This window comes from Scylla paramamosain, chromosome 22, assembly GCF_035594125.1.
Source record: "Scylla paramamosain isolate STU-SP2022 chromosome 22, ASM3559412v1, whole genome shotgun sequence".
Lineage (NCBI taxonomy): Eukaryota > Metazoa > Arthropoda > Malacostraca > Decapoda > Portunidae > Scylla > Scylla paramamosain.
The window spans coordinates 10,984,333-11,009,624 of NC_087172.1; the positions used below are offsets into that span (position 1 = coordinate 10,984,333).

General features: G+C 38.9%; 1 protein-coding gene and 1 long non-coding RNA gene across 2 annotated transcripts in view; both read right to left on the reverse strand.

The window, feature by feature from the left end:
* The window catches only part of LOC135111538 (protein argonaute-2-like), a 253,733-nt gene that overhangs the window by 91,080 nt on the left and 137,361 nt on the right, over positions 1 to 25,292 (reverse strand). Inside the window, exon 9 of the mRNA XM_064024947.1 lies at positions 11,765 to 11,940. Within this exon, the coding sequence (XP_063881017.1) occupies positions 11,765 to 11,940 (176 nt within the window). The remainder of the gene's footprint in view (positions 1 to 11,764; positions 11,941 to 25,292) is intronic.
* On the reverse strand, positions 15,282 to 24,429 carry LOC135111540 (uncharacterized). Its single transcript, XR_010273783.1, has 3 exons — positions 22,158 to 24,429; positions 21,868 to 21,988; positions 15,282 to 15,297 (listed from the first exon to the last, which is right to left on the reverse strand). It is a non-coding gene; the product is annotated as an uncharacterized LOC135111540 (long non-coding RNA).

The following is a 25,292-nucleotide window of genomic DNA, read 5'->3' on the forward strand; positions in this document are numbered from 1 at the left end:
ATGGATGCAGTACCTAGAAGGAAATGAAGTGATAATAAAGCAACAATTTAGATTTAGGAGAGGGAGATCGTGTATTACAAACTGAGTTTTTATTATAGAGTGGTAGAGATATAATGCAAGAAAGAAATGGATGGGCTGATTGTGTTTATTTAGACCTGAAGAAGGCCTTTGATAAAGTGCCACACGGGAAATTGCTGTGAAAGTTGAAGCATAATGGTGGGCTAAGGGGGGCCTGCTGAAATGGATGGAAAATTTCTTGACAAACAGAGAAATGAGAACGGTGGTAAAAGATAAAAAAAAATCATGGAGGGCAGTCATAAGTGGAGTACCCCAAGGCTCAGTACTTGCATCAATCATGTTTGCAGTCTATATAAATTATATGACGGAGAGTGTGAACAGCTATATGAGCCTTTTTGCAGATGATGCAAAGTTGCTGAAGAAAGTTGAGAGTGCAGAGGACTGTGGAAAGTTACAAGAAGACCAGAACAAGATATCAGAGAGGAGTTATAGATAGGAAATGGAATTTAATTTAAATAAGTGTAAGGTAACAGAATTTGGAAAAAGTACAAGAAGAGTAAAAGGAAATTATGTGTTGAATGGTGTAAGGTTGAGTGGAGCAGAAGAGGAAAAGGATCTCAGTGTTACAGTGACTGGGAACCTGACCCCAGAGAGACACATTAGCAAAATTACAGGAGAAACCTATAACTTGTTGAGAAGAATAAGGCAGGCCTTTGCATATATGGATGAAGAGATAGTCAGGAAGATGATAAGACCTAGACTAGAATATGCAGCAGTAGTGTGGTTGCCATACAAGAAAAAAGGATATAAGGAAGTTGGAGAGAGTTCAGAGAGCAGCTACGAACATGGTACCAAGTATCAGGGACCTGTCATATGAAGAGAGACTGGAAAGGATACATCTACCAACGTTGGAAAAGAGGAGAGAAAGGGGAGACTTGATTGTGATATATAAAGCATATGAGGGAGTAGAGGAGGTAGACCAGAGCGACTTAATGGTCTGGGATACACGGGACACTAGGGGACATGGGAAGAGGCTGAAGAGGAGTGCTTGTAGAAGAGATGTCAAAAAGTATAGTTTCCCATATAGAAGTATTGATGTATGGAACAGTCTGGATGAGGAGATAGTAAATGCAGAAAGTATACATGGATTCAAGGCTAAGTTGGATATAAAAAGATATGGAGATGGGACAGCACAAGCATAGCTCTTTTCCCATAAAGCACAACTAGGTAAATACAACTAGGTAAATACACACACACACACACACACACACACATATATATATATATATATATATATATATATATATATATATATATATATATATATATATATATATATATATATATATATATATATATATAAAACATGAGCTGTATGAAGACAGAAACAGTAACTTGGCAAATATTATTAAAGAAGGATAATAAATATGATGCATTTTTGTTGTGCACATTTTACCACACACATATTCAAGGTTTATTAGTTTTTACAGTAACAAATTAAGATAAAATTATCAATGCCTTTGGTAAAAAAAATAATGATCATGAATGAAAGTAGGCTCTGTCAACAAAATTAAATATATAACTCTGAACATTGTATATTTTGAGAGAAAAATTAAATACCAATTTTTATGCTTCCCTGCAGCATCCTATCCCATAACTCAACTGGCTCTGTCATGTCATTTATCTCCTAAAATTTCTTGATTTCTACTTTAATTCCTTCCGCCCCATTCACAACTTTGTTCCCCACCAATATTTCTTTTATCTTAAGTTCCTCCCTTGTTCCCCACCAATATTTCTTTTATCTTAAGTTCCTCCCTATTTTTTTCACCTCAGAAAGGCAAACAGGTTCCTTTCCCTCCTCCTCTCCCTTCTCCCTGAGTTCCTCAACTACCTCTCTCTCTCTCTCTTTCTGCCCACACTTTCCTAATGAGGTACTTAATTTCCCTCTGCTTACTTTTGTATTGATCCCATATTCTTTCATATTCTGTTCTTCCAACTTCCTTGTCCATTTCTTTCCTTAATCTTTTATATCTCTTATTTAGTACACTTCCCTTTCTTTTCCCTAATCATTTCAATACAGTGACACCTTGATATACAGCCTTAATCTGTTCCAGATCCAAAGAATTAAAAAAAAAAAAAAATCCATAAGAATAAAGTGAAAATGATTAATCCATTCCCCCAAAAATGTTGTTGGCATATCATACAGTACATTGATAGGGTTGAACGAGATAATTAAAACACTGTTTAATACTAAAATACATACTGTATTTGATGGCATATAACATGTGCTCCCATTTCAGCAAGGCATATTCAGGAAAAAATCTTTTTTATGAATTTAAGCATGTATCATTTAAAGCAAGCTACCAGTACAAATGAACAAAAAGTAAGCAATCACAATAGAAAAAATATCCTTAATTGCAGTAATAAAACAAAGGTAGTAACTTAGTCACGGAGGCAAGGTGAAGAGTGCAGCCCAGCTGTTGAGATGTCAACAACATGTTTGGCGCATTACTGAACAGGGCCGTGTTTTCATTTTCAAAATTTCCTTATATCATATTATGGTTGAAAAAAATGATACAGCACCCCTGCCTACAATACAGTGGTGTAAATCTTATGGTGTACAGGTGAAGAAAATTTCAAAATTAAATCTACAGGAGGCCTTACAGGCGCAGGGTATTTTTTTAGCCATTTTATGAAAAAAGGTGTGTCTTATATGCCATCAAATATGGTAAATACAAAAGCAACTAGATGAAATAAATTAGAATTTAATCTCACTTTACCTTGCTGAGAAAAAATGAGTGCCTACTAGGATGGTGCTGAGATGTTATTGTTTGGAAAGAGAGCCACGCCAACCTGGCAAAACTGCCAGGTTGGCAGTTGATTCATTGAAAGGTGAATATGGTGCAATAATGGTACCAAAACTAGGCAGAAGAGGATGTTACTCTGATTTAGGAAAAGTAGGTAGGGAATAGGAAGGTTGTAGAAAGATTAAGTAGTGCAGAAGCACATCATGGCCAATCACCAGCGGCCAAGCTAGGTGCAAAGTAATATCAACACCTAGATGGGTAGCCACAGCATTGCTCTCACTTTCTCTGACTCTGAACTGCAAAGTTTCAAGACGCACACCCTGATTGCCCCACCAGATGTCTAGGAGAAGGCAGGCAAGGTGAGTAGTGGCCACAGCTGTGACTACACAGACCTGAGAAGTGATCAATAGAGGTGATGCACTAAAATCCCTGTAGGTGTGTCAAGGAGATCATGCAGACTAGGAAGGACCAAGTAGATAAGGAGGGACCAAGTGGACAAAGGCAGTGGGACGAGGTTGACCCAGGTCACCTTGGGGGTTGTGAGGTGATGCCACATGGACACCACAAGGCTGTGAGGGATCACCAGGGTTGCCTGCAGACCCTTTCCCTAACACCATCACCTCTACTGCTGCATCTTCACTACTGATGAGTCCATGTGATTGGGTGGCCAGACCACCATTCACCTAGAACCCTGACCTGTCTACAGCCACTATGCAGGTGCCCATCCTCAACAAAGAGACAGATAAGCACCCTGGGATCTGTAGTATTTAATTAGTTAGCTAAGTGATGTCCCTAAGGGGTATTTGATTAGATAGGGATCCTCCTCAGTCTGCTTTTTTCAGTGTTATCTTTTTTTCTCTGTGATCTTGAGAATGAAGAGTAAAAGTATTTATTTCTTGAACTTTTTTAAGCCAGTAATTTTTTTCCTTTGAGGTCAACTGAGGGGAATATTTCACTCTTCAAATTACACTAGTAAGTGATATACATACAAGTTTTTTATTCCTTATTTTTTTTCTGTTGTATCCTGAATAAATTAACATATTTTTCTTTATATTTACTTTTAAATATGTGACTGGGGAATCAGCACACTATGACACCTTCCTCATCTATTCACATATCCCTAAACTATTTTCCTGGCCCTCTCACTGACCAGTATACATGAAATCTATAGCTGACTCCCTTCCTCTCTCTGCCCAGGTTACCCTACAATCACTTACTATAATGTTCAGTATTTCTAATTCATTATATAAAGCAAAATCTAACAGTAAGGTATAATTTCTATTTATCTCCTCCCCTAGGATCCCTATATGGCCATTCAAGTCTCCCATGACAATCACTTGTTCTTGGCTATTTTCTGCTATTCCCCTCCCTATCAAGAGTCATGATTTAGAAAGATGAAAACCTGGCTATGTAGCCACTAGCTTGGAATGCCCAGCAACGCCAACTCACCACCAACCCCAGGTGGCTTGAACCACAACTAAGTTATTGCTTATTTATAATTATATTTAGAGATGCTTTGTGTTCCTGTGTTAGCTGGGAGATTATAAAATGAGTGTGAAGGTTGAAATAAGTTCCCAGTATTTTCTTTACCATTTCAAGTCGACAGCTGGGTAGGAGCACTGTGGGTTTTTCAACCAATAGTGGAACATCTCGAACACAGAGAAAAACAGAAAGCGACATAAGGTAGTATCATAGACATAATTGTTCAGTGACAAATATGACCATTGATAAACTGGTATATTTTCTACTCTTTTGTGTTGGTTTGAGCTGCAACTTGGACCAAAGCCTGATTGTGTGGCGGGCTATGAAGTTACAGAAAAGTGGGGCTTATTTTATTTTTTCTAAATATCCCCTGCTAAATTATAGGTGCATCTTATATGGTGAGAAATACAGTATGTGTGTGTGAGTGTGTGTGTGTGTGTGTGTGTGTGTGTGTGTGTGTGTGTGTGTGTGTGTGTGTGTGTGTGTGTGTGTGTGTGTGTATATATATATATATATATATATATATATATATATATATATATATATATATATATATATATATATATATATATATATATATATATATATATATATATATATATATATATATATATATATATATATATATATATATATATATATTTATTGTTGTATGCAGCAAGATGATGCAATATAAAGCAAAGAAAGAAGAATGAGTGAGAAAAGAATAATGAAGGAAGGGAGAGAGAGAGAGAGAGAGAGAGAAAACAGGCTGGGGACTAAACTTGGGTGCATCCCTGACACGTAGCCTACCCAGCCTGAAGCTTCTAGCTATTTATCCACATAGTAACTCATATTCCCCATGTAAATTTCCTTACTTCCCCTTGTCCATTCAATCTGAGTCTCATCCAGTATTTAAATAGTTGCTCTTGACAATAAAGTGATCAGTATTCATCTAGCTCCACTAGTTTAATCATTAGAATTTTCAGTATTCATCTAGCACCACTAGTTTAATCATTAGAATTCTCAGAAATGAAGTGTCTCATTCATTTAAGGCAGTGTGACAACAGCTTTCATTAGATATAAGGTGACACCACTACTGAATACAGATGCTCCTTAACTTATAAACAAGTTAGCTTCCCGATGGCTGTTCATAAACTGTTATGTTCATAAGTTGTTATTTTATAAAATATTTCTGGTGTACAGGACTCCTCAAATTTCACCTTTGCTCTCTTTCAAAGCTATACCACTAAAGGTGTCTTCTTCAGTTGAGCCTTGGAAATAGGCATTTTCCAATGCATTCCTTTCTTAGAACCTTTAAACTACCTCAGGCGGCAAGTTTCCAAGGCTTCCACAACCTTTTTGGAGAAATTGGCAGGCAGCAGGGCAGAGTGAAAGACATAGCCATTCATGGGCAGCGATGCAAACATGTTAAGTGAAAACAAGCTGATGTATGTGTATCATTTTCAATAAGATTTTGAGCATATAGAATTATCTACATACGAGTCACTAGCAGATGAAAACCATTATTAAAATTGCAGTGTGAATAATAATATTTGTTTACAATGAATGTGGAACACAGACTTTCCAGGGGCATGCAGCATTTTGGAGGATCAGGTAATGGTGTTGGCCCACAACACCATTACCCATATCTTGGCCCACGACTTCCAACATATTGTTGTGTTCTGATACAGTGTCATAATAAAATGAGAGATCATGACTGATACTGCCAATTCACACTAAAATACTCTGCAGAGTGCTTTGTATTTGCACATTTGATGAAATAGGACAGGTCTGAAGAAGTGATACACAGGATAGAATATGGCCTTAACATGCTGGATTCTGAGCAGTGAAGAAAGGGGTCACGCTCTTGCCTCTGTGAAAGAACTGATACCTGGACAGCTGCTAGATGTGCTCCCTACAACATAATTTTCCTTTTTTTTTTTTTTTTTTTTTTTTTAAATGTAGGAAGGACACTGGCCAAGGGCAACAAGAATCCAATAAAAAAAATATGCCCACTAAAATGCCAGTCCCATAAAAGGGTCAAAGCAGTGATCAAAAATTGATGAGTAAGTGTCTTGAAACCTCCCTCTTGAAGGAATTCAAGTCATAGGAAGGTGGAAATAAAGAAGAAGGCAGGAAGTTCCAGAGTTTACCAGGGAAAGGGATGAATGATTGAGAATAATGGTTAACTCTTGTGTTAGAGAGGTGGACAGAACAGGGGTGAGAGAAAGAAGAAAGTCTTGTGCAGCGAGGCCACGGAAGGAGGGGAGGCTTGCAGTTAGCAAGATCAGAAGAGCAGTTAGCATGAAAATAGCGGTAGAAGACAGCTAGATATGCAACACTGCAGCGGTGAGAGAGAGGTTGAAGACAGTCAGTTAGAGGAGAGGAGTTGATGAGACGAAAAGCTTTTGATTTCACCCTGTCTAGAAGAGCAGTATGAGTAGAACCCCCCCAGACATGTGAAGCATACTTCATACATGGACGGATAAGGCCCTTGTACAGAGTTAGCAGCTGGGAGGGTGAGAAAAACTGGCGGAGATGTCTCAGAATGCCTAACTTCACAGAAGCTGTTTTAGTTAGAGATGAGATGTGAAGTTTCCAGTTCAGATTATAAGTAAAGGACAAACCGAGGATGTTCGATGTAGAAGAGGGGGACACTTGAGTATCACTGAAGAAGAGGGGATAGTTGTCTGGAAGGTTGGGTCGAGTTGATAGATGGAGGAATTGAGTTTTTGAGGCCCTGAACAATATCAAGTTTGCTCTGCCCCAATCAGAAATTTTAGAAAGATCAGAAGTCAAGCGTTCTGTGGCTTTCCTGCGTGATATGTTTACCTCCTGAAGGGTTGGACGTCTATGAAGAGACGTGGAAAAGTGCAGGGTGGTATCATCAGCGTAGGAGTGGATAGGACAAGAAGTTTGGTTTAGAATATCATTAATGAATAACAAGAAGAGAGTGGGTGACAGGACAAAACCCTGAGGAACACCACTGTTAATAAATTTAGGAGAACAGTGACTGTCTACCATAGCAGCAATAGAATGGTCAGAAAGGAAACATGAGATGAAGTTATAGAGAGAAGGATAGAAACCGTAGGAGGGTAGTTTCGAAATCAAAGCTTTGTGCCAGACTCTATCAAAAACTTTTGATATGTCCAAGGCAACAGCAAAAGTTTCAGCAAAATCTCTAAAAGAGGATGACCAAGACTCAGTAAGGAAAGCCAGAAGATCACCAGTAGAGCGGCCTTGACGGAACCCATACTGGCGATCAGATAGAAGGTTGTGAAGTGATAGATGTTTAAGAATCTTCCTGTTGAGGATAGATTCAAAAACTTTAGATAGGCAGGAAATTAAAGCAATAGGACGGTAGTTTGAGGGATTAGAATGGTCACCCTGTTTTAGGAACAGGTTGAATGTAGGCAAACTTCCAGCAAGAAGGAAAGGTAGATGTTGACAGACAGAGCTGAAAGAGTTTGACTAGGCAAGGTGCAAGCACAGAGGGACAGTTTCAGAGAACAATAGGAGGGACCCCATCAGGTCCATAAGCCTTCCGAGGGTTTAGGCCAACGAGGGCATGGATAACATCATTGCAAAGAATTTTAATACATGGCATGAAGTAGTGAGAGGATGGAGGAGAGGGAGGAACAAGCCCAGAATCGTCCCAGGTAGAGTTTTTAGCAAAGGTTTGAGCGAAGAGTTCAGCTTTAGAAATAGATGTGATAACAGTGGTGCCATCTGGTTGAAATAGAGGAGGGAAAGAAGAAGAAGCAAAGTTATTGGAGATATTTTTGGCTAGATGCCAGAACTCACGAGGGGAGTTAGATCTTGAAAGGTTTTGACATTTTCTGTTAATGAAGGAGTTTTTGGCTAGTTGGAGAACAGACATGGCATGGTTCTGGGCAGAAATATAAAGTGCATGAGATTCTGGTGATGGAAGGCTTAAGTACCTTTTGTGGGCCACCTCTCTATCATGTATAGCACGAGAACAAGCTGTGTTAAACCAAGGTTTAGAAGGTTTAGGACGAGAAAAAGAGAGGAATGTATGCCTCCATGCCAGACACTATCACCTCTGTTATACAATCAGCACACAAAGACGGGTCTCTGACACGGAAGCAGTAGTCATTCCAAGGAAAACCAGCAAAATACCTCCTTAGGTCCCCCCAACTAGCAGAGGCAAAATGCTAGAGGCACCTTCGCTTAGGGGGATCCTGAGGAGGGATTGGAGTGATAGGACAAGATAAAGATATGAGATTGTGATCGGAGGAGCCCAACGGAGAAGAATGGGTGACAGCATAAGCAGAAGGATTAGAGGTCAGGAAAAGGTCAAGAATGTTGGGCGTATCTCCAAGACGGTCAGGAATACGAGTAGGGTGTTGCACCAACTGCTCTAGATCATGGAGGATAGCAAAGTTGTAGGCTAGTTCACCAGGATCATCAGTGAAGGGAGAGGAAAGCCAAAGCTGGTGGTGAACATTGAAGTCTCCAAGAATGGAGATCTCTGCAAAAGGGAAGAGGGTCAGAATGTGCTCCACTTTGGAAGTTAAGTAGTCAAAGAATTTCTTATAGTCAGAGGAGTTAGGTGAGAGGTATACAGCACAGATAAATTTATTATGAGAGTGACTCTGTAGTCGTAGCCAGATGGTGGAAAACTCGGAAGATTCAAGAGCATGGGCACGGGAACAAGTTAAGTCACTGCGCACATAAACGCAGCATCCAGCTTTGGATAAAAAATGAGGATTGAGAAAGTAGGAGGGAACAGAAAAGGGGCTACTCTCAGTTGCCTCAGACACCTGAGTTTCAGTGAGGAAAAGAAGATGAGGTTTAGAAGAGGAGAGGTGGTGTTCTACAGATTGAAAATTAGATCTTAGACCGCGAATGTTGCAGAAGTTAATGAAGAAAAAGTTGAAGGGGGTGTCAAGACACTTAGGGTCGTTGACAGAAAGGCAGTCCGACCTGGGGACATTTATGGTCCCCTCCCCAGATGGGGACTCCGAGGCTGGTGTAGGAGTCGCCATGATGATTTTAAAATTTTTGAGTGAAGGGTGTGTGTGTTATTAGATGCTTGTAGTTTTGTGTGGAGGAAGAGAGTTGTCTTTAGAGGGCAGGCTGCGACTGCCCCCTTGTGTTGTGAGACACAAAGGGAAACGTTCAGTGAGGTCACAGCTGGGTTTAATGATAAGTTCACAGCACCCCCTGAACAGTGCTTTAGACCTCATTGGGAGTAATTATTGTTTTGGGAGGTGTCTACTGCTCCATAACTGCTAATACTAGAAAATATTTTATATTACATTACATGCAGCTTGTCTAGACAGAATAGGATAATAAACAGGGATATCTAGGAGACGGAACATACCCAAAATGCACAAATAGTGTGAAAATGCCAGCAATTCAGCTTTTACAAGTCATATTTGGCCAACGTTAGGCATCATTTTGACCTGGAATGTCTTAACCAGGCTTTACTTTAGATGTAACAACCATTAAACAAGAACAACCAATGTGTCTCCCAGTCTCTTTGCTTTGATAAGAAAGGCAAAGAATTGGTCCTATATAATTACTTTTATTCAACTGAGAATATCAAAAAGGCCTAGAAGACCAGCTTTTCACTTCTAAGTAGAATAAACTTCAATGAGCAAATGGTTAAGGCTGCTGTGGTCTCTGTGAGGGGCACATCAGCAATGATCTTAATGACTCTTTTTCCCTGGGCAGCATGCCAAGCAACTCCACTGGTCTGTTCTTCAGTAGTCAAGTGGGCAGAACTCCAAGACTCCTTGGAGAACTGAAGATGCCTTAACTCTGAGGATTACAAAACTCAGCATATTGAAAGCACTGAAAGATGATAGTTTGTGCTAACCACATAGCCTAGCACTGTGTGAGTGTGTATTTTGTCCTCACATTCAACGTGATGCAGCGGTGCAGCAGATTATAAACAACAGGGAACATCTTGCTCTTGATCTTGCTGCTACAAGTGAGTTTGGATTTCTGATGAGCCTGTTTCAGCCACACAGTTACATCATATCACACACCACAACTGGCCACATAACACCATATCATATTCAGTCACACCACATGAAGCTACATCATTCTAAGCCACACAACAACCAATATCACATCACAAACCACATCTCACCCTCCACCCCATGTTGCACATAACAATCAGCCATGACACACTACACCACACATAGCACCCAGCCACACCATGGACACAAAGCCACATCATGCCATACATTACACCAGCCACATAACAACCCATACCACACTCAGTCACATAACAATTAAAAACATTCTCAGCCACACCAAATATCACTTGCATCATGAGCCACACAGCAACTCATATCACAGCTATACCACAAAGACTAGCACTGTTTGAGTATGCATTTTGTACCAAATATCTCTTGCATCACAAGAGCCACACAGCAATTCATATCACACAGTTATACCACATAGACTAGCACTTTGAGTGTGCATTTTGTCCTCACATAATTTGGTGTAACATAGCAATGCAGTGGAGTGATCTCATTCTTGACCTTTATGCTATAGAAAGCTTAGGATTGATACTGAGCCAAGTCTTATGTTTGTATCTACATAAGTTCATAATTTGAATATTTGTAAATTGGGGGGTGTCTGTATATGGACCGGAGTGACAGTTTTTACTGCAGTTGACTGTACCTGTGACTCTCCTGATGAACTGACAGCTGAAAGTAGGTTTCCTTTAAGTTGACTGACACCTTCTAATCATCCTTGTGGAAAGCTGCGATTATTGTTCTCACCATCTCCACCTTGAACTTTGCTGTGTGTATGTACTGGTTGAGCACCCAGAGGGCTAAAAGAGGATGAAACCCACATGGCTTTGGTGGCCACAAACACACAACTGACAAGACACCTCTTCCACTGTCCCTTTTCCTCACGCAGGGTTTTGGCTTCCTTCAAACCTAGTGAGTAAGTCCCAAAGCCACCAGGCTGACATGGAGTGGATGATTAGAAAAGATAACAATGTTTCCACCATGACCATCGGTAAAGGAATGGCCATACACATGATGGTGACCAGAGAGCGGTGCTGCCTGTCTTGCCATATCCACACCATGACCATCGGTAAAGGAATGGCCATACACATGATGGTGACCAGAAAGCAGTGCTGCCTGTCTTGCCATATCCACACACATATATGCAAAGTATAGAATTACATTTATGTGTCAGAAAGACGACTTAGGTAATAAAAGAAACCATGTATGCTGCTAAGTAAAAGTAACAGGTTTTGTGTGAAACAACTGAAAACAGACTGAAAGTGGTTGATCCAGAATACTCCAGTTCTTCCGGATATACAAATACAAACACAGAGCTCTACATTCCATACGACTAAAAAACATTACATTAATCACAAATCAAAAGTGCATCATCAGGCACTCTGACAATTATATAGAGCACCTGATGATAAGGAGTTTGTTTATGCTGATGATTGTCAAGATGACAATTCATCACCTTACCTCAACATTTCATCTCTGATGAATCCACAGTTGTAATTGATGACAGCCCAACAAGTCAAATCAGCACCCTTGTAGAAAGCATTACCTCTGATGTCCCACACTCCTTTTTTTGGTGAGAGCTCTTTATTCATAAGCAACTGTGGTGGCTTCAGAATATGTCCTTTAACACACACCGGCTGAAAGAAACAATAAATCTATTTAAATCAATGGTTACTTGAAGTGATGACATGTGACCAAAATTCTCTCATAGTATTTCTCATATGAGTTTACAAAACAATTCAGACTAGTTATTGAATTATTAAATTAAATGTATACAGGGTGTAATACGAGTTTCTGCAAATACTGAAAGAGGTGAAAGAACGTGTAATTCAAAGTAGAAAATGTTCAATACACATATGCATTTTAAGGCTTTGTTTACCTATCAGAGGAGTTGAAAATGTATGGGTGTACTATGCGTGTAGCTGTGAGGTGACGGACAGACAACTGCATTGTCGCAGTCTTGGAGGTACCACTTACTTAAATTATGAATGGTTTTATCTTATTTTTTGCAGGCTGTGAAATATTACAGTATCTTGTAACAAGACAAATGGTATTAAAAAGCATGTAATTTACCAAAAAAGCATTACACGACAACATTATTGTGGTGATTAAAAGCACTCCTGTAAAATGCTATGTGGCATCATCAAAAGAGAGGTTTTTAACACCATTTGTCTTGTTCTAAGATACTATAATATTCCACAGCCAGCAAAAAATAAGATTGAACCATTCGTAATTTGAGCAAGTGGCACCTCCGAGGCTGCGACAATGCAACCGTCTGTCTGTCATCTCACAGCTACACACATAGTATACCCATGAGTCCCATACATTTTCAACTCCTCTGATAGGTAAACAAAGCCCTAAAATACATATATGTATAGAACATTTTCTACTTAGAATTAAACATTCTTTCACCCCTTTCAGTGTTACACTCTGTATGCTGTAAATAACAAAGCATATTCAAGGAGTAATTCTTCAAACTACAATGAAGTAAGTCCTTGGTTCAAATTCTGGTTTGTAGTCAGGATTTTTCTCAGGTGACTGTCTACTTATAGTTTTACCCATTCGTATTAACCCTTAAATGGCAGGTGGCGAATGTGATTGTTTGTGTACATAACAGGTAAATTTCTCAAAATCACGTAAAACTAGGATGAAATTACAGTACTAAGAGATTTGTAGCATTACTAATTCTGGATACAATGATATATTTGTCACCAGAAAAGGAAACACCCTAACAATATTATGGTGGCTCAAGCATTCACCCTCCTTCCAAGGCAAGTGACACGCTGGGAAGTACCGTATTTGATGGGTCATAAGATGCACCTTTTTCTTCAAAAAAAAAAAGTCTCAGGAAATGGGCCTGCATCCTATGAGGCCAAGGTTCAACATTGAGGTAGTGGTTGTTGGTAAGTCTATGGCAACAGAGGCTCTAAAATCAAACACCAGACATCTTTGCACATGTAAACAAAGTGATGATTGGTACTACACCACAAAACAACTCTTTCTTTCAAGGTAACAATACGAAAATTGGTCATACTTACCGGTAATTCACATAGAATGACACCAGTCAAGAAGAATTTGCCTAAATGACCATGCACCACGCATTATATATACCAAAACAAACAGTTACACGCCAAAGCTGGTGACACGGGCAAGCTTCACTGTGTTCTTTACAGTGTGATGCCGTTACTCCTTGAGGTAAGACACACTTTCATACAATTAAAATTGCACCTATCTTTTAACATTCTTATGAACAAACTTTATTATCCCTGTTGTCTCTCACAGTCACTGCCAACACCATATGCCAGGTACGTGTTTACATCTCACAACAGGATTGGTACGTAGGCTACTAGCAAATATTAAAGTTTTTAAATGCAAAATATTGGGATCTAATAATGATCTAAATGCATGTGAGAGTCTTCAAATGTCAGGTGAAATCCTTCACTTCATATTCAGAGCTTAAATCTGCTCATTTAACTTTTTTTTTTAATTTCAATGTCTGCCAAAACTGGGTATGTCTTGTGAGCCCATGCATCTTATGAGCCATCAAATATGGTAACTAACCCCCACCTCCTGACCTTTGAATTACATGCTTCCCCACTTCTGGGAACAAACCGTGCACCTGTATCTTTAGTTAGCTGTACTTTCCTTATTTCCTTTCATTTCTACCTCTTTGTGTAGAACTTGCTTTGAGAGAGAGAGAGAGAGAGAGAGAGAGAGAGAGAGAGAGAGAGAGAGAGAGAGAGAGAGAGGGAGAGAGGGAGAGAGAGAGAGAGAGAGAGAGAGAGAGAGAGAGAGAGAGAGAGAGAGAGAGAGAGAGAGAGAGAGAGAGAGAGAGAGAGAGATTCATTATCGGATGACCCTCATCAGTTATCACTTTTCTATGAGGGAGAGGGTGGAAGGAGAGAGGGATCCTCATGTTTCCCCATTTCTTTTTTTCTGTTGATACAATGAAAATTATTACATTGATAAATCTATAGGTTTGAGAAAAAGGAGAGAGAGAGAGAGAGAGAGAGAGAGAGAGAGAGAGAGAGAGAGAGAGAGAGAGAGAGAGAGAGAGAGAGAGAGAGAGAGAGAGAGAGAGAGAGAGAGAGAGAGAGAGAGAGAGAGAGATTCATTATCGGATGACCCTCATCAGTTATCACTTTTCTATGAGGGAGAGGGTGGAAGGAGAGAGGGATCCTCATGTTTCCCCAATTCTTTTTTTCTGTTGATACAATGAAAATTATTACATTGATAAATCTATAGGTTTGAGAAAAAGGGAATGAAATAAGAATATAAGAACATAAGAAATAAGGGAAGCTGCAAGAAGTGACCAGGCTTACACGTGGCAGTCCCTGTATGAAATATACCTACCTATTTCCATCTATTATCCCCATCCATAAACCTGTCTAATCTTCTCTTAAAGCTCTCTAGTGTCGTAGCACTAACAACATGACTACTGAGTCCGTTCCACTCATCTACCACTCTATTTGAGAACCAATTCTTTCCTATCTCCTTCCTAAACCTAAATTTTTCAAGCTTGAACCCGTTATTTCTTGTTCTACCCTGTTTGCTGATCCTAAGAATTTTGCTTACATCACCCTTGTTATAACCCTTATACCACTTAAAGACTTCTATCAGGAAAATAAAAAAAGACTGGTTTTACATTTATTGGAGTTTCTGGTGACAAAGAGTGCCAAAGCAAAGAAATAAAGCACGTGCCACCTGTCTGCATCATGCTGTTTGTCTGCATGATAGCATTGCAGCACGGCTTCTTATCAGCACTTTCCTTTCAGTTACCCAGGGTCAGAAGAGACCTGTCAGGCCCCCAGGTTTGGATGCCAACATCCGACAGGGATAGCAGACTCAGCAGAATAGGAAATGGTGAATCATGAAGAGGCTGACTCAGGTGGCTGGCTGGCAGAATCAGCTGAGGAGGGAGTGGTGACTGGTGGTCCTGAGTATGGTTCAGGGGCCATCACTGGCCACTCATCCCATTCCTCAGTTCCCACGTCCTGGTAATGAACACACAAATGAAAAATAGATAAATAAATAAAACAAATAAATAAATAAAGAAAAAAAGAATGAAAGAAAGAAAAAAAGGAGAAAAAATTAATTTCATTGACAAGAATAAGAAAACATGCTATGACTTTGTAACTAGTTTCATGAAGGGTCAATAAATTCTAATTCATAAAATAACTCAATGCACACAGACAATAACAAAATAGAAAAAAAAAAACTGAATAAAATACTACACATACCATGACAATCTCCAGCCCCTCTAGCTTGTGTCCTGATGCATTCATTACAGGGTAAATACTGACAAGTGACACATCAGACACATTATGTTTTCTTTTTTGCTCAACAAAGAGTGAAATTTGATTGCTTGATGGAAAGGATGGTTCTCTCTCTCTCTCTCTCTCTCTCTCTCTCTCTCTCTCTCTCTCTCTCTCTCTCCTCAGACAAGAGAGAGAGAGAGAGAGAGAGAGAGAGAGAGAGAGAGAGAGAGAGAGAGAGAGAGAGAGAGAGAGAGAGAGAGAGAGAGAGAGAGAGAGAGAGAGAGAGAGAGAGAGAGAGAGAGAGAGAGAGAGAGAGAGAGAGAGAGAGAGAGAGAGAGAGAGAGGATGGAGGTAATGAGGATGGGGGTAAGAGGAGAATGAGGACAGGGATGGTGGTAGCCACAAGTGCATCCAAGTGCGCCCACACACACACACACACACACACACACACACACACACACACGCCATGACACACGTGTCATGGCGTGTGAGTTCACACTGGTTCTGCTTGTTGCTGTCCCGTCTCCAAAAGTGTTTTGTAGAAAGCAGTTAAATTGTTACAATGAGTGGTGAAGAGGGGGCTACTTCAGTCCCCACTATTTTGTTTAAACCAACGGGGACTGTCCCGAAGGCAAGACAGAGAGACTTCTTGGGATTTGGGGAAGAGGACTGAAGGGTCGGGGAAGCAATGATGAGAAGGAGAATTATCACGCTGGAAACCGAAATGAAGGAAATGAACCTTTGATCACCGAGAAGGGGGTGTGATGATCTACATAAAAAAAACTAATGTTACATGAAAAGAAAGCAATGGAATATGAAGGCAAGTGGAAGAATTAAATGTAAAACAGGAAAATTGGAAGAAAGAACAAGAGGAGGAAAAGATCGATTTAAGAAAAATTTGGAGGAACAAAGGCAAACGACACAAAGCTAACAGAAAAAGTTGTTCAAGTTATAAAACAGAAAGAAAACTTGGTAAGAGACACTGTGGATAAGAAAAAAACTGTTGTGGTATTCAGCCTGAAGAAAGAGTATACACCTCAGTGGACTGAAAGAGAAAAGAAGGAAAAGATATGTGTGGAAAAATTAGTGGGGACATTACAAGAAGAAAAAGAGCTAACTGGAGAGATCGAAGAAATTAAGATTGGGTAGATATGTTGAGGGTGGACAGCATCCTATAAAAATAAGATTTAGGTCACAAGTGGCAGCTGAAGAAACACTGAGTAAATCCTGGAAACTGGCCAAGGTGGAAGAATACAAACAAGTGTGGATAAAAAAAAATAGGACCAGAAAAGAGAGATACTAAAAAATGAACTAAGAAAAGAAGCAAATGAAAAAAAACGGAAAACTATCAGAGTTGGAGAAAAACATTTTTTTTGGAGGGTTATGGACATGAGGTTGAGAAAGTGGTACAGGAGGGAAGTAAATGCGGAAGGAGAAGACTAAAACTAGCATACATGAATATAAATCAACTAATGTCGGCAGTGTTGGAACTAGAAGACTATTTAAAAGAGGAGAAACCGGACATCATGGGAATCACTGAAACTAAATTGGCAAGTGAAGGGGATGTATTAAATATTGGTGAAGGAAAATACAACCTCTGGATGAGAAATAGAAAGAATAAAGGGGGAGGAGGTGTGATGCTTCTAGTTAGGAAGGATTTATTAGTGGAATCTGTCACATATGAGGTGGAGGAGGCAGAAATATTGAAAATAAGCTTAAAACAGAATATGGGAAGATACCGTAACGTTGTGATGACTTATGTTCCCCACCTAGTCCAACTCTTGGAGAGAGGATGAATACAAGAAAATGCTTGAGGACACAAAGACATGTTTGGCAGAGCTGCTTGAGGAAAATGACGATATACTCTTGATGGGGGACTTTAACTGTAAAGAGATATCTTGGGAGAATTGGACCACAGAAGGCAGTGAGTCATCATGGGGGAACAAGCTACTAGACCTGGCTATTGAAAATTTCCTGATGCAGTGGGTTACACATGACACAAGATTTAGGGGAAATGAAGCACATTCAAGGCTTGATCTAATTTTCACCAAGGAACAAGAAATAGTAGAAGACCTTAAACACATAAACCCAATAGGAAAAAAAAATCATGTGCTGATTCAGTTCACAGTTATAAGTATTCACAGTATAAGGAAAGAGGACCACAGAAGAGAATGGCTAAACTACAGCAAGACTAACTTTGCACAACTCAGGAAGTATTTCAGTGAAGTGAATTGGAACATAGTTATTCAAAAGGAAGACATACAGGAAAAGTGGACAGCTTTCCTGGACATTTATAATAAGGGAGTAGAGAAATGGGTACCCGAAAGATCAACAAAAAGGATTGGTACAACAGGAGATGTGCAACAACTAGATTGGAGAGAAAAAAAGCGTGGAACAAGTGGAAGAAAAACAAGAGACTGGACCTGTGGAACAATTATATAAGGGAGAGGAACGAATATGTCAAAACTCAAAGAGATGAGCAGAAAAATTTTGAAAGGAATGTTGTGGAGAAATGTAAAGACCAACCAAAATTATTTTATAAATTCATTAATGCAAAATCAAAGAGTAAGGATGAAATAAATATGGTAAAAGCTGGAGAAGAGACAGTGGATGACCCAGAAGAGATAGCTGAAAAGTTTAACAGATACTTCCACTCTGTGTTTACTAAGGAAAATGATTTCAGAGGTGAGATGACAGTGTTAGAAAAAGGGACTGACCTAAAGGAGATTAAAACAGCAGTAGATGAAGTAAAGAATATGTTGGAAAACCTAGTCCTGACGGTGTCTTGAGTTGGGTTTTAAAAGAGTGTAGCTCACTATTAGTCTCAGCATTGCACAATATAATTAGCACTACCCTGGTAAAAGGTAAAATACCCATAGACTGGAAATGGGTGGATATTACCCCAATCCACAAGAACGGAAGTAAAGAAAATCCATTAAATTACAGTCCTGTATCGCTCACAAGTGTGGTGGTGAAGATTTGTGAAAAGATTATCAAGAACAGATGGGTGAAATACCTATAAGACAACAAGGTGATAACAGAGAAACAGTTTGGTTTCAGAAAAGGAAGATCTTGTGTTACGAATTTGATAAGTTTCTACTCAAGAGTAATAGATATGGTGCAAGAGAGAGATGGATGGGCCGACTGCATATACTTAGATCTTAATGTGGAAATTGGAAAAAAATTGGACGACTTGGTGGATCATTGTTAAAAAGGATAACTGACTTTTTGACAAACAGAGGAATCAGGACAGTAATTAAAGGCAGCAGGTCAAACTGGAGAATGATAATGAGTGGAGTCCCACACAGTTCAGTACTTGCACCTATTATGTTCACAGTTTATGTAAATGATATGACAGAAGGTGTAGAAAGTTACATGAACCTTTTCACTGATGATGCTAAGATTATGAGGAAAGTAATAAATGAAGAGGACTGTAATGCTTTAAATCAGGACTTAATTAAGATTAATGAATGGTCATTGAGGTGGAACATGGAGTTTAATATTAAAAAGTGTAGTGTGATGAGGTTTGGAAAAAGTATGAAAAGACCAGTTGGCAACTATTACTTAGGGAATGAGGAAATCTCTATAAGATGAGAAGAAAAAGACCTAGGAGTAATTATTACTGATAATTTATCATTTGGGAAGCACATAAACAAAATTATAGGAGAAACATAAAATCTGCTGCGAAACATCAAGATAGCATTCTCCTATATTGATGAAGATATGATAATAAAACTGATAACAACAACGACATGTCCAAGATTGGAGTACGCAGCATTAGTGTGGTCACCAAGTTTGAAAAAGGATACAAGAGTTAGAAAGAATCCAGAGAGCTGCAACTAAAATCCTTGCAAACTTAACAGAGTATAGTTATGAGGAAAGGTTGAAGAGATTGGGCCTGACTACACTAGAAAAAAGGAGGGAAAGAGGTGATTTGATAGCAATATATAGAATATTGGAAGAAATGGAAAAATTGGACAGAAAAGACCTCTTGATACTACATACAAGAGACACAAGAGGACATGGAAGGAGATTGAAAAGGAGTGTTTGCAGAAGAGGCATCAAGAATTCTTACATAGCTTCCCACACATAAATATAAGTGTGGAATGAACTTACAGATGAGACTGTGTGTGCAAAGACAATTCATAAATTTAAAGAAAATCTAGATAAAAGTTGATATGGAGATGGGACAGCACAAGCCTAGTGTGGCTCTTGTCCTGTATTTCACAACTAGGTAAATACACACACACACACACACACACACACACACACACACACACACACACACACACACACACACACACACACAAGGTAAAGAATGGTTCAATACAAAATCCAAAGAGGCTAGAAATTGTAAGCTAAATGCTTGGAATAGATGGAAGAAGAAAACTGAAAGCAGATGGGAGGAATATACTGATGCTAGAAGTAAGTACATTGAGATAATGAGAATGGAGAGAAGAAACTATGAAAGAGATATAATAGATAAGTGTATAAATGAATCAAACTGTTCTGTAGACATATTAATGTCTTCAATTGAAAGTTGAAAGATAAATCTAAGAGGATGTACTGGACATGGCGGAGGTTATGAACAATAGTTTCAGATCGGTATTTACTGTGGAAGGGAAGTCTGATGCTGGAAGGGATAACTTGGTGAGGAATATATTAAGTACAGTCCCAGTCAGTTATGAGTAAATACTTAAGATGATGGAAGAACTTGATGTAAATAAAGGAACTGGTGCAGATGGAGTATCAAACTGGATATTGAAGGAATGTAGAGAACAACTGGCTGATAAAATTCACAGTCTAGTGGAGACATCACTACCACAGGGAAGAGTAACAAAAGATTGGAAGAGAGCAAATATTACACCAATATTCAAAGGAGGAAATAAGGAAAACCCACTAAATTATATACCACGTGTCCTTGGCTTGTAGGAAAACTATGCAAAAGAACAATAAAGGAAAGATGGATGGAACACTTGGAAAGAGATAAAGTTTTAGTAAATTGTCAATTTGGATTTAGGGGGGGGAAGATCATGCTCCATGAACTTATTGTCCTTTTATTCAAGGATAATTGATATTGTACAGGAGAGAGACGGATGGGTGGATGGTGTCTACTTAGACTTGAAGAAAGCGTTTGACAAAGTACCACACCAGATTGCTATGGAAGATACAAAATTATGAAAAAACTGGAGGAAGACTGCTGGAGTGAATGGAGGATTATGTGGATGATAGAGATATGAGAACAGTAATACAAGATCAGAATTCATCTTGGCTGAAAGTAACTAGTGTTGTCCCACAGGAGTCAGTGTTGGGACTGATAATGTTTGTAATAAATGTGGATGACATAAATGAAGAAATAGACAGTTATATGAACTTAATTGCAGATGATGCTAAGCTGATGAGAAGGGTGGAAAATGTAAATGACTATATGGTACTGGAAGATGATTTAAATAAGGTAAATAATGGAATAAATCTTGGCAAATGGAATTCAATTTAAGTAAATGTAAAGTAATGGAGTTTGGTAAGAGTAAGAAAAGAATACAATATCATTATGAGATGGATGGTGTGAAGTTACAGAAATCAAAAGAGGAAATGGATTTGGGCATAACAGCTACTGAAAATTTGACTCCAGACAGACACATTGATAAAATCACTGGAGAGATGATGAATTTGTTAAAAGAATAAGAATGGCATTCTCATATTTTGATGAAGGAATGATAAAAAAAAAATTGTTGATTTCCATGATAAGACCAAGACTGGAATATGCAGCAGTGGTGTTCTCCTCATATAAAGAGGAATATTATAAAATTAGAAAGAGTACAAAGACCACTCATTAAGATGGTTCCAGAGTTGAGTAAGTCAACCTATGAAGAGAGATTAAGAATATTGGAAATTCCTACCCTTGAAAATAGGAGAGAGAGAGAGGGGATTTATCTATAGATAAATGGTGTGGAAAATGTGGACAAAGAATGTTTTATAAATTCAAACACACAGAGTACAAGGGGACACAGTAAGAAGTTGAAGAAAGTTAATTGTAGAAGAAACATCAAAAAGTATAGTTTTCCTCACAGAAGTGTGAACAAATGGAATGAACTCAGTGAAGATGTTGTCAATGCCGTAACTGTCCATGCTTTTAAGACCAAACTGGATAGATATAGAGATGGGATACTACGAGATTACTCTCCTGTAAACACACACACACACACACACACACCATGACAAAATGAATTATCTTTACACACAAACTTGGAGTTCAACCATCTGGAAATAACTGTAAAGACCATAAAAAACTAACAAACTTCATACTTATTGATGGTAGGCTGGACAGCTGTGTCCTTGCATACATGTTTGACCACAGAGGGGGAGGAAGGTGCAGATTAGGTGAAAAGGTGTGAAGACACCACAACTTTATCTGCATGGGTTGGTCCTGTGGAGGGAGAGAGACAAAGAGATATTGCCTAGTGAGGGTAATTTTATGTGCATGCATGCACACACACACACACACACACTTCTAGATAAAATCACCTTTTAACTATATTATCAATGTATGCCACAATCTTAATTCTAAGACAAAAAAAAAAAAAATATATAATTACCTTGTAATCAAAGATGGCTATGCTGATACTAAAATGATGCTAGGGTGTGGTAGGCTTTGAAATATGTACCTATGCAGAGGCATTACATGTTCCACACATGGCTGTGACTTTCCTTTGTCTCTTATGCCTCAATTATCTAGTTTTCCAAACCACACATTCTCACTGTCCCTTCCCAGATCTTCCAGGTGTTGGAGGCACATTGACAGGAGAGTGTAGTTCAAATGCCTCAATGAACTGAAGCCACAGCTTTAGATTATCTCTTGCTTCTTGGCTATGCTTGCCAGGATGCACGTGAATGCTGATGTGTTTTCTACATCTCTGAAATACCTGTAAAGCTATTTCCTTCTTGAAACTGTGAAGGAATGATTTCTCTCCTGTCCCCTCAACATACATGTTGTAGGCATTCAACAAGCAAATGTCCAGGACATGGAAAAAGAGCTTCCTGCTCCACTTTCGGTACTTTCTCAGGCAGTCAACACTCATGATATGCATGTTGCTCTTATCTATCTCATATTTATACTATAATCATTCACAGCATCAAGCATAACAATATTTTCTCCTGTTCTATCTTTCTTTTTGGTTTCTTCCAATTCTCCTCTGTGGATGGTTGTAAGAGGCAGAATCTATCTTTTGTTTGTCCACTGAAACACAAGTATGCCATTTGACTCTTGTTTCAGAAGAGTACCTCTCATTTCTTTCTTGAAATTTGGGCAGATGTTTTCAGTTCTTCCGGAGTGTTCCTACTAAGCCAGTTCCATGATCAGCCAGGTATTTGGCTAGTTGTGGGCTTGTGTAATAGTTAGTTACCTGTGTAGACCACATGTTCTTTGCCCAAGTAGCTTCTCATCAGTTGTTTTATAACTGCACCAGAAAAGCCTAAAGGGTATTTCTTGGGTTATGTCCATTTCACTAGCCAAATAGATAAAAAATCCAAAACTATTCCATTGTCACAATCACATATAATGAAGAGTTTTATACCAAAGGGATGATGTTTGGATGGGATGTACTGTTTGAATTTTACCCTTCCTTTGAACAACATCAATGATTTATCAACCATCAGTTTCTTGTAAGGTTTGAAGTTTCCTGAATTTTTCTTTTAGGTTTGTCAGCAGTAACCTGATTTTCCAAAGTGGATAATTTTTATCTTTCTTTTTTGTAAAATGAAGGAATCTGAGAATACTTTTATACCTATCTCTTGTGAAGTATACAGCAGATAATGGTAAAAATAAGGAATCATCCCTTGCCCAGTAGTCAGATAACACATGTTTCTTTGCAAGTGGCATCAACATAGTAATGGCCAAGAAAGACAGTAATTCACTGTTATCATGTCACACCAGTGCTTTGAGTGTGAACTTGACTGGCATCCAACATTTTTCTGCTGGAAATATCTATTTGTTTCTGTCACAATGACGTCAAGCAAGTTATCATCAAAATACTGCAAGAAATCACACTCCTCAGGATTATCTGACAATTCATAGAGTTTAGTGATTCCTTCACCAACAGTGTGATCAAAATCAAACTAGTCCGGCACAAAATTATTTACTGGTTACCACTGAAAACCACTTTCAAAGATTGAAGCACTGGTGTCAGCCACATGTGTGCATTGTCTTTTGACACAATCACTTGCATTTTCATCTTGTGGGGATGAGGACAAGCATCTTTTTTTTTTTGTGACAATGTCATGTGTGATGAGAATGCAATTTGGAAGTCAGAATTGCAGTCACTGTTACTTTCCCAACTACTACTGCTGTCACTGTCAAAGTCATTATCTTCCTCATCATCCCCATCAGTGGGTATATAATCACAATCAGAAGAAGAATCACAAATAAATTCATCAGTGTTTTGTGGACGCAAAGGTGGAGCAGCTCCACTCAGTCCACCCACTCCACCTGGTGAATCACTGGATCTGCCAGAAACCTCCTCCATCACTTGTGAAATCACAACTCACACCTGTATGTACAGGAGCAAGGAGTTGTCAGCGAGCAAGATATAGTTGCCAGGTGTCTCCAGAACCTATTGAGTGAAAACAGGATGCTGAACTTTGAACTGAGATGCATGAAAAACCTTCCCTTTATTGATGCTCTTCACCACAAGTGAAAATCACACTTGTGCCTCAATAAGGGATCGCTGCCACGTAAGGGTTAATCAAGAAGATGGCGGATGAAGGAACTGGCGACTGTATTCTATAATTATGCCAAAGCTCTGAAATGGATGGCACTACCAATGTATTACCTATACTCCATAAGTATGGTACACTTAATATATATATATATATATATATATATATATATATATATATATATATATATATATATATATATATATATATATATATATATATATATATATATACAGTCAGGTCACTGCTAATGTGGAGTCAGTTGTAATGAATGCAATGGCAGAAAATGATTATGGTTCCAACTTGGCTGAAACAGGCCCCCACAAAAATATTAAAATATGTTTTTTTATGCATATAACTGAAGGTAATATATACATAGGAGTCCATAAGGCATCAAAAGCAAAATGAATAAAAAGCTGGTACAGTACAGTAACAATCATTGAAAAAATGTGCAGTCGTTGTTTACACACACACACACACACACACACACACACACACACACACACACACACACACACACACACACACACACACCCAGCTGATGAATGCTCACTCTTGATATCAACTCAAATCATCAATATATATTTAATATTACATGCTAAATCACTTCCTCCTTAACTTTAAATACATGTGGATACTATTAAGAGCTAATACTTTGATTATCTACACACACAGCTGAAGAATGCTGATGGCTGACATCACTGTGGATGATGGCAGCAGCAGCAGCAGCCTGGTCTTCTTACTAAATTAGCATCACTGGATGGCAGCAGCTGCAGCCCACCTGTCTCACTGAATTAGTATCACTGGATGGCAGCAGCTGCAGCCCATCTGTCTCACTGAATTAGTATCACTGGATGGCAGCAGCTGCAGCCCATCTGTCTCAATGAATTAGTATCACTGGATGGTGGCAGCTGCTACCCAACCCTTTCATGGAATTAGTATCATTAGGATGGTGGCAGCTGCAGCCTACCCCTCCCACTGAATTAGTATCACTGTGGATGGTGGTGACCCATCCT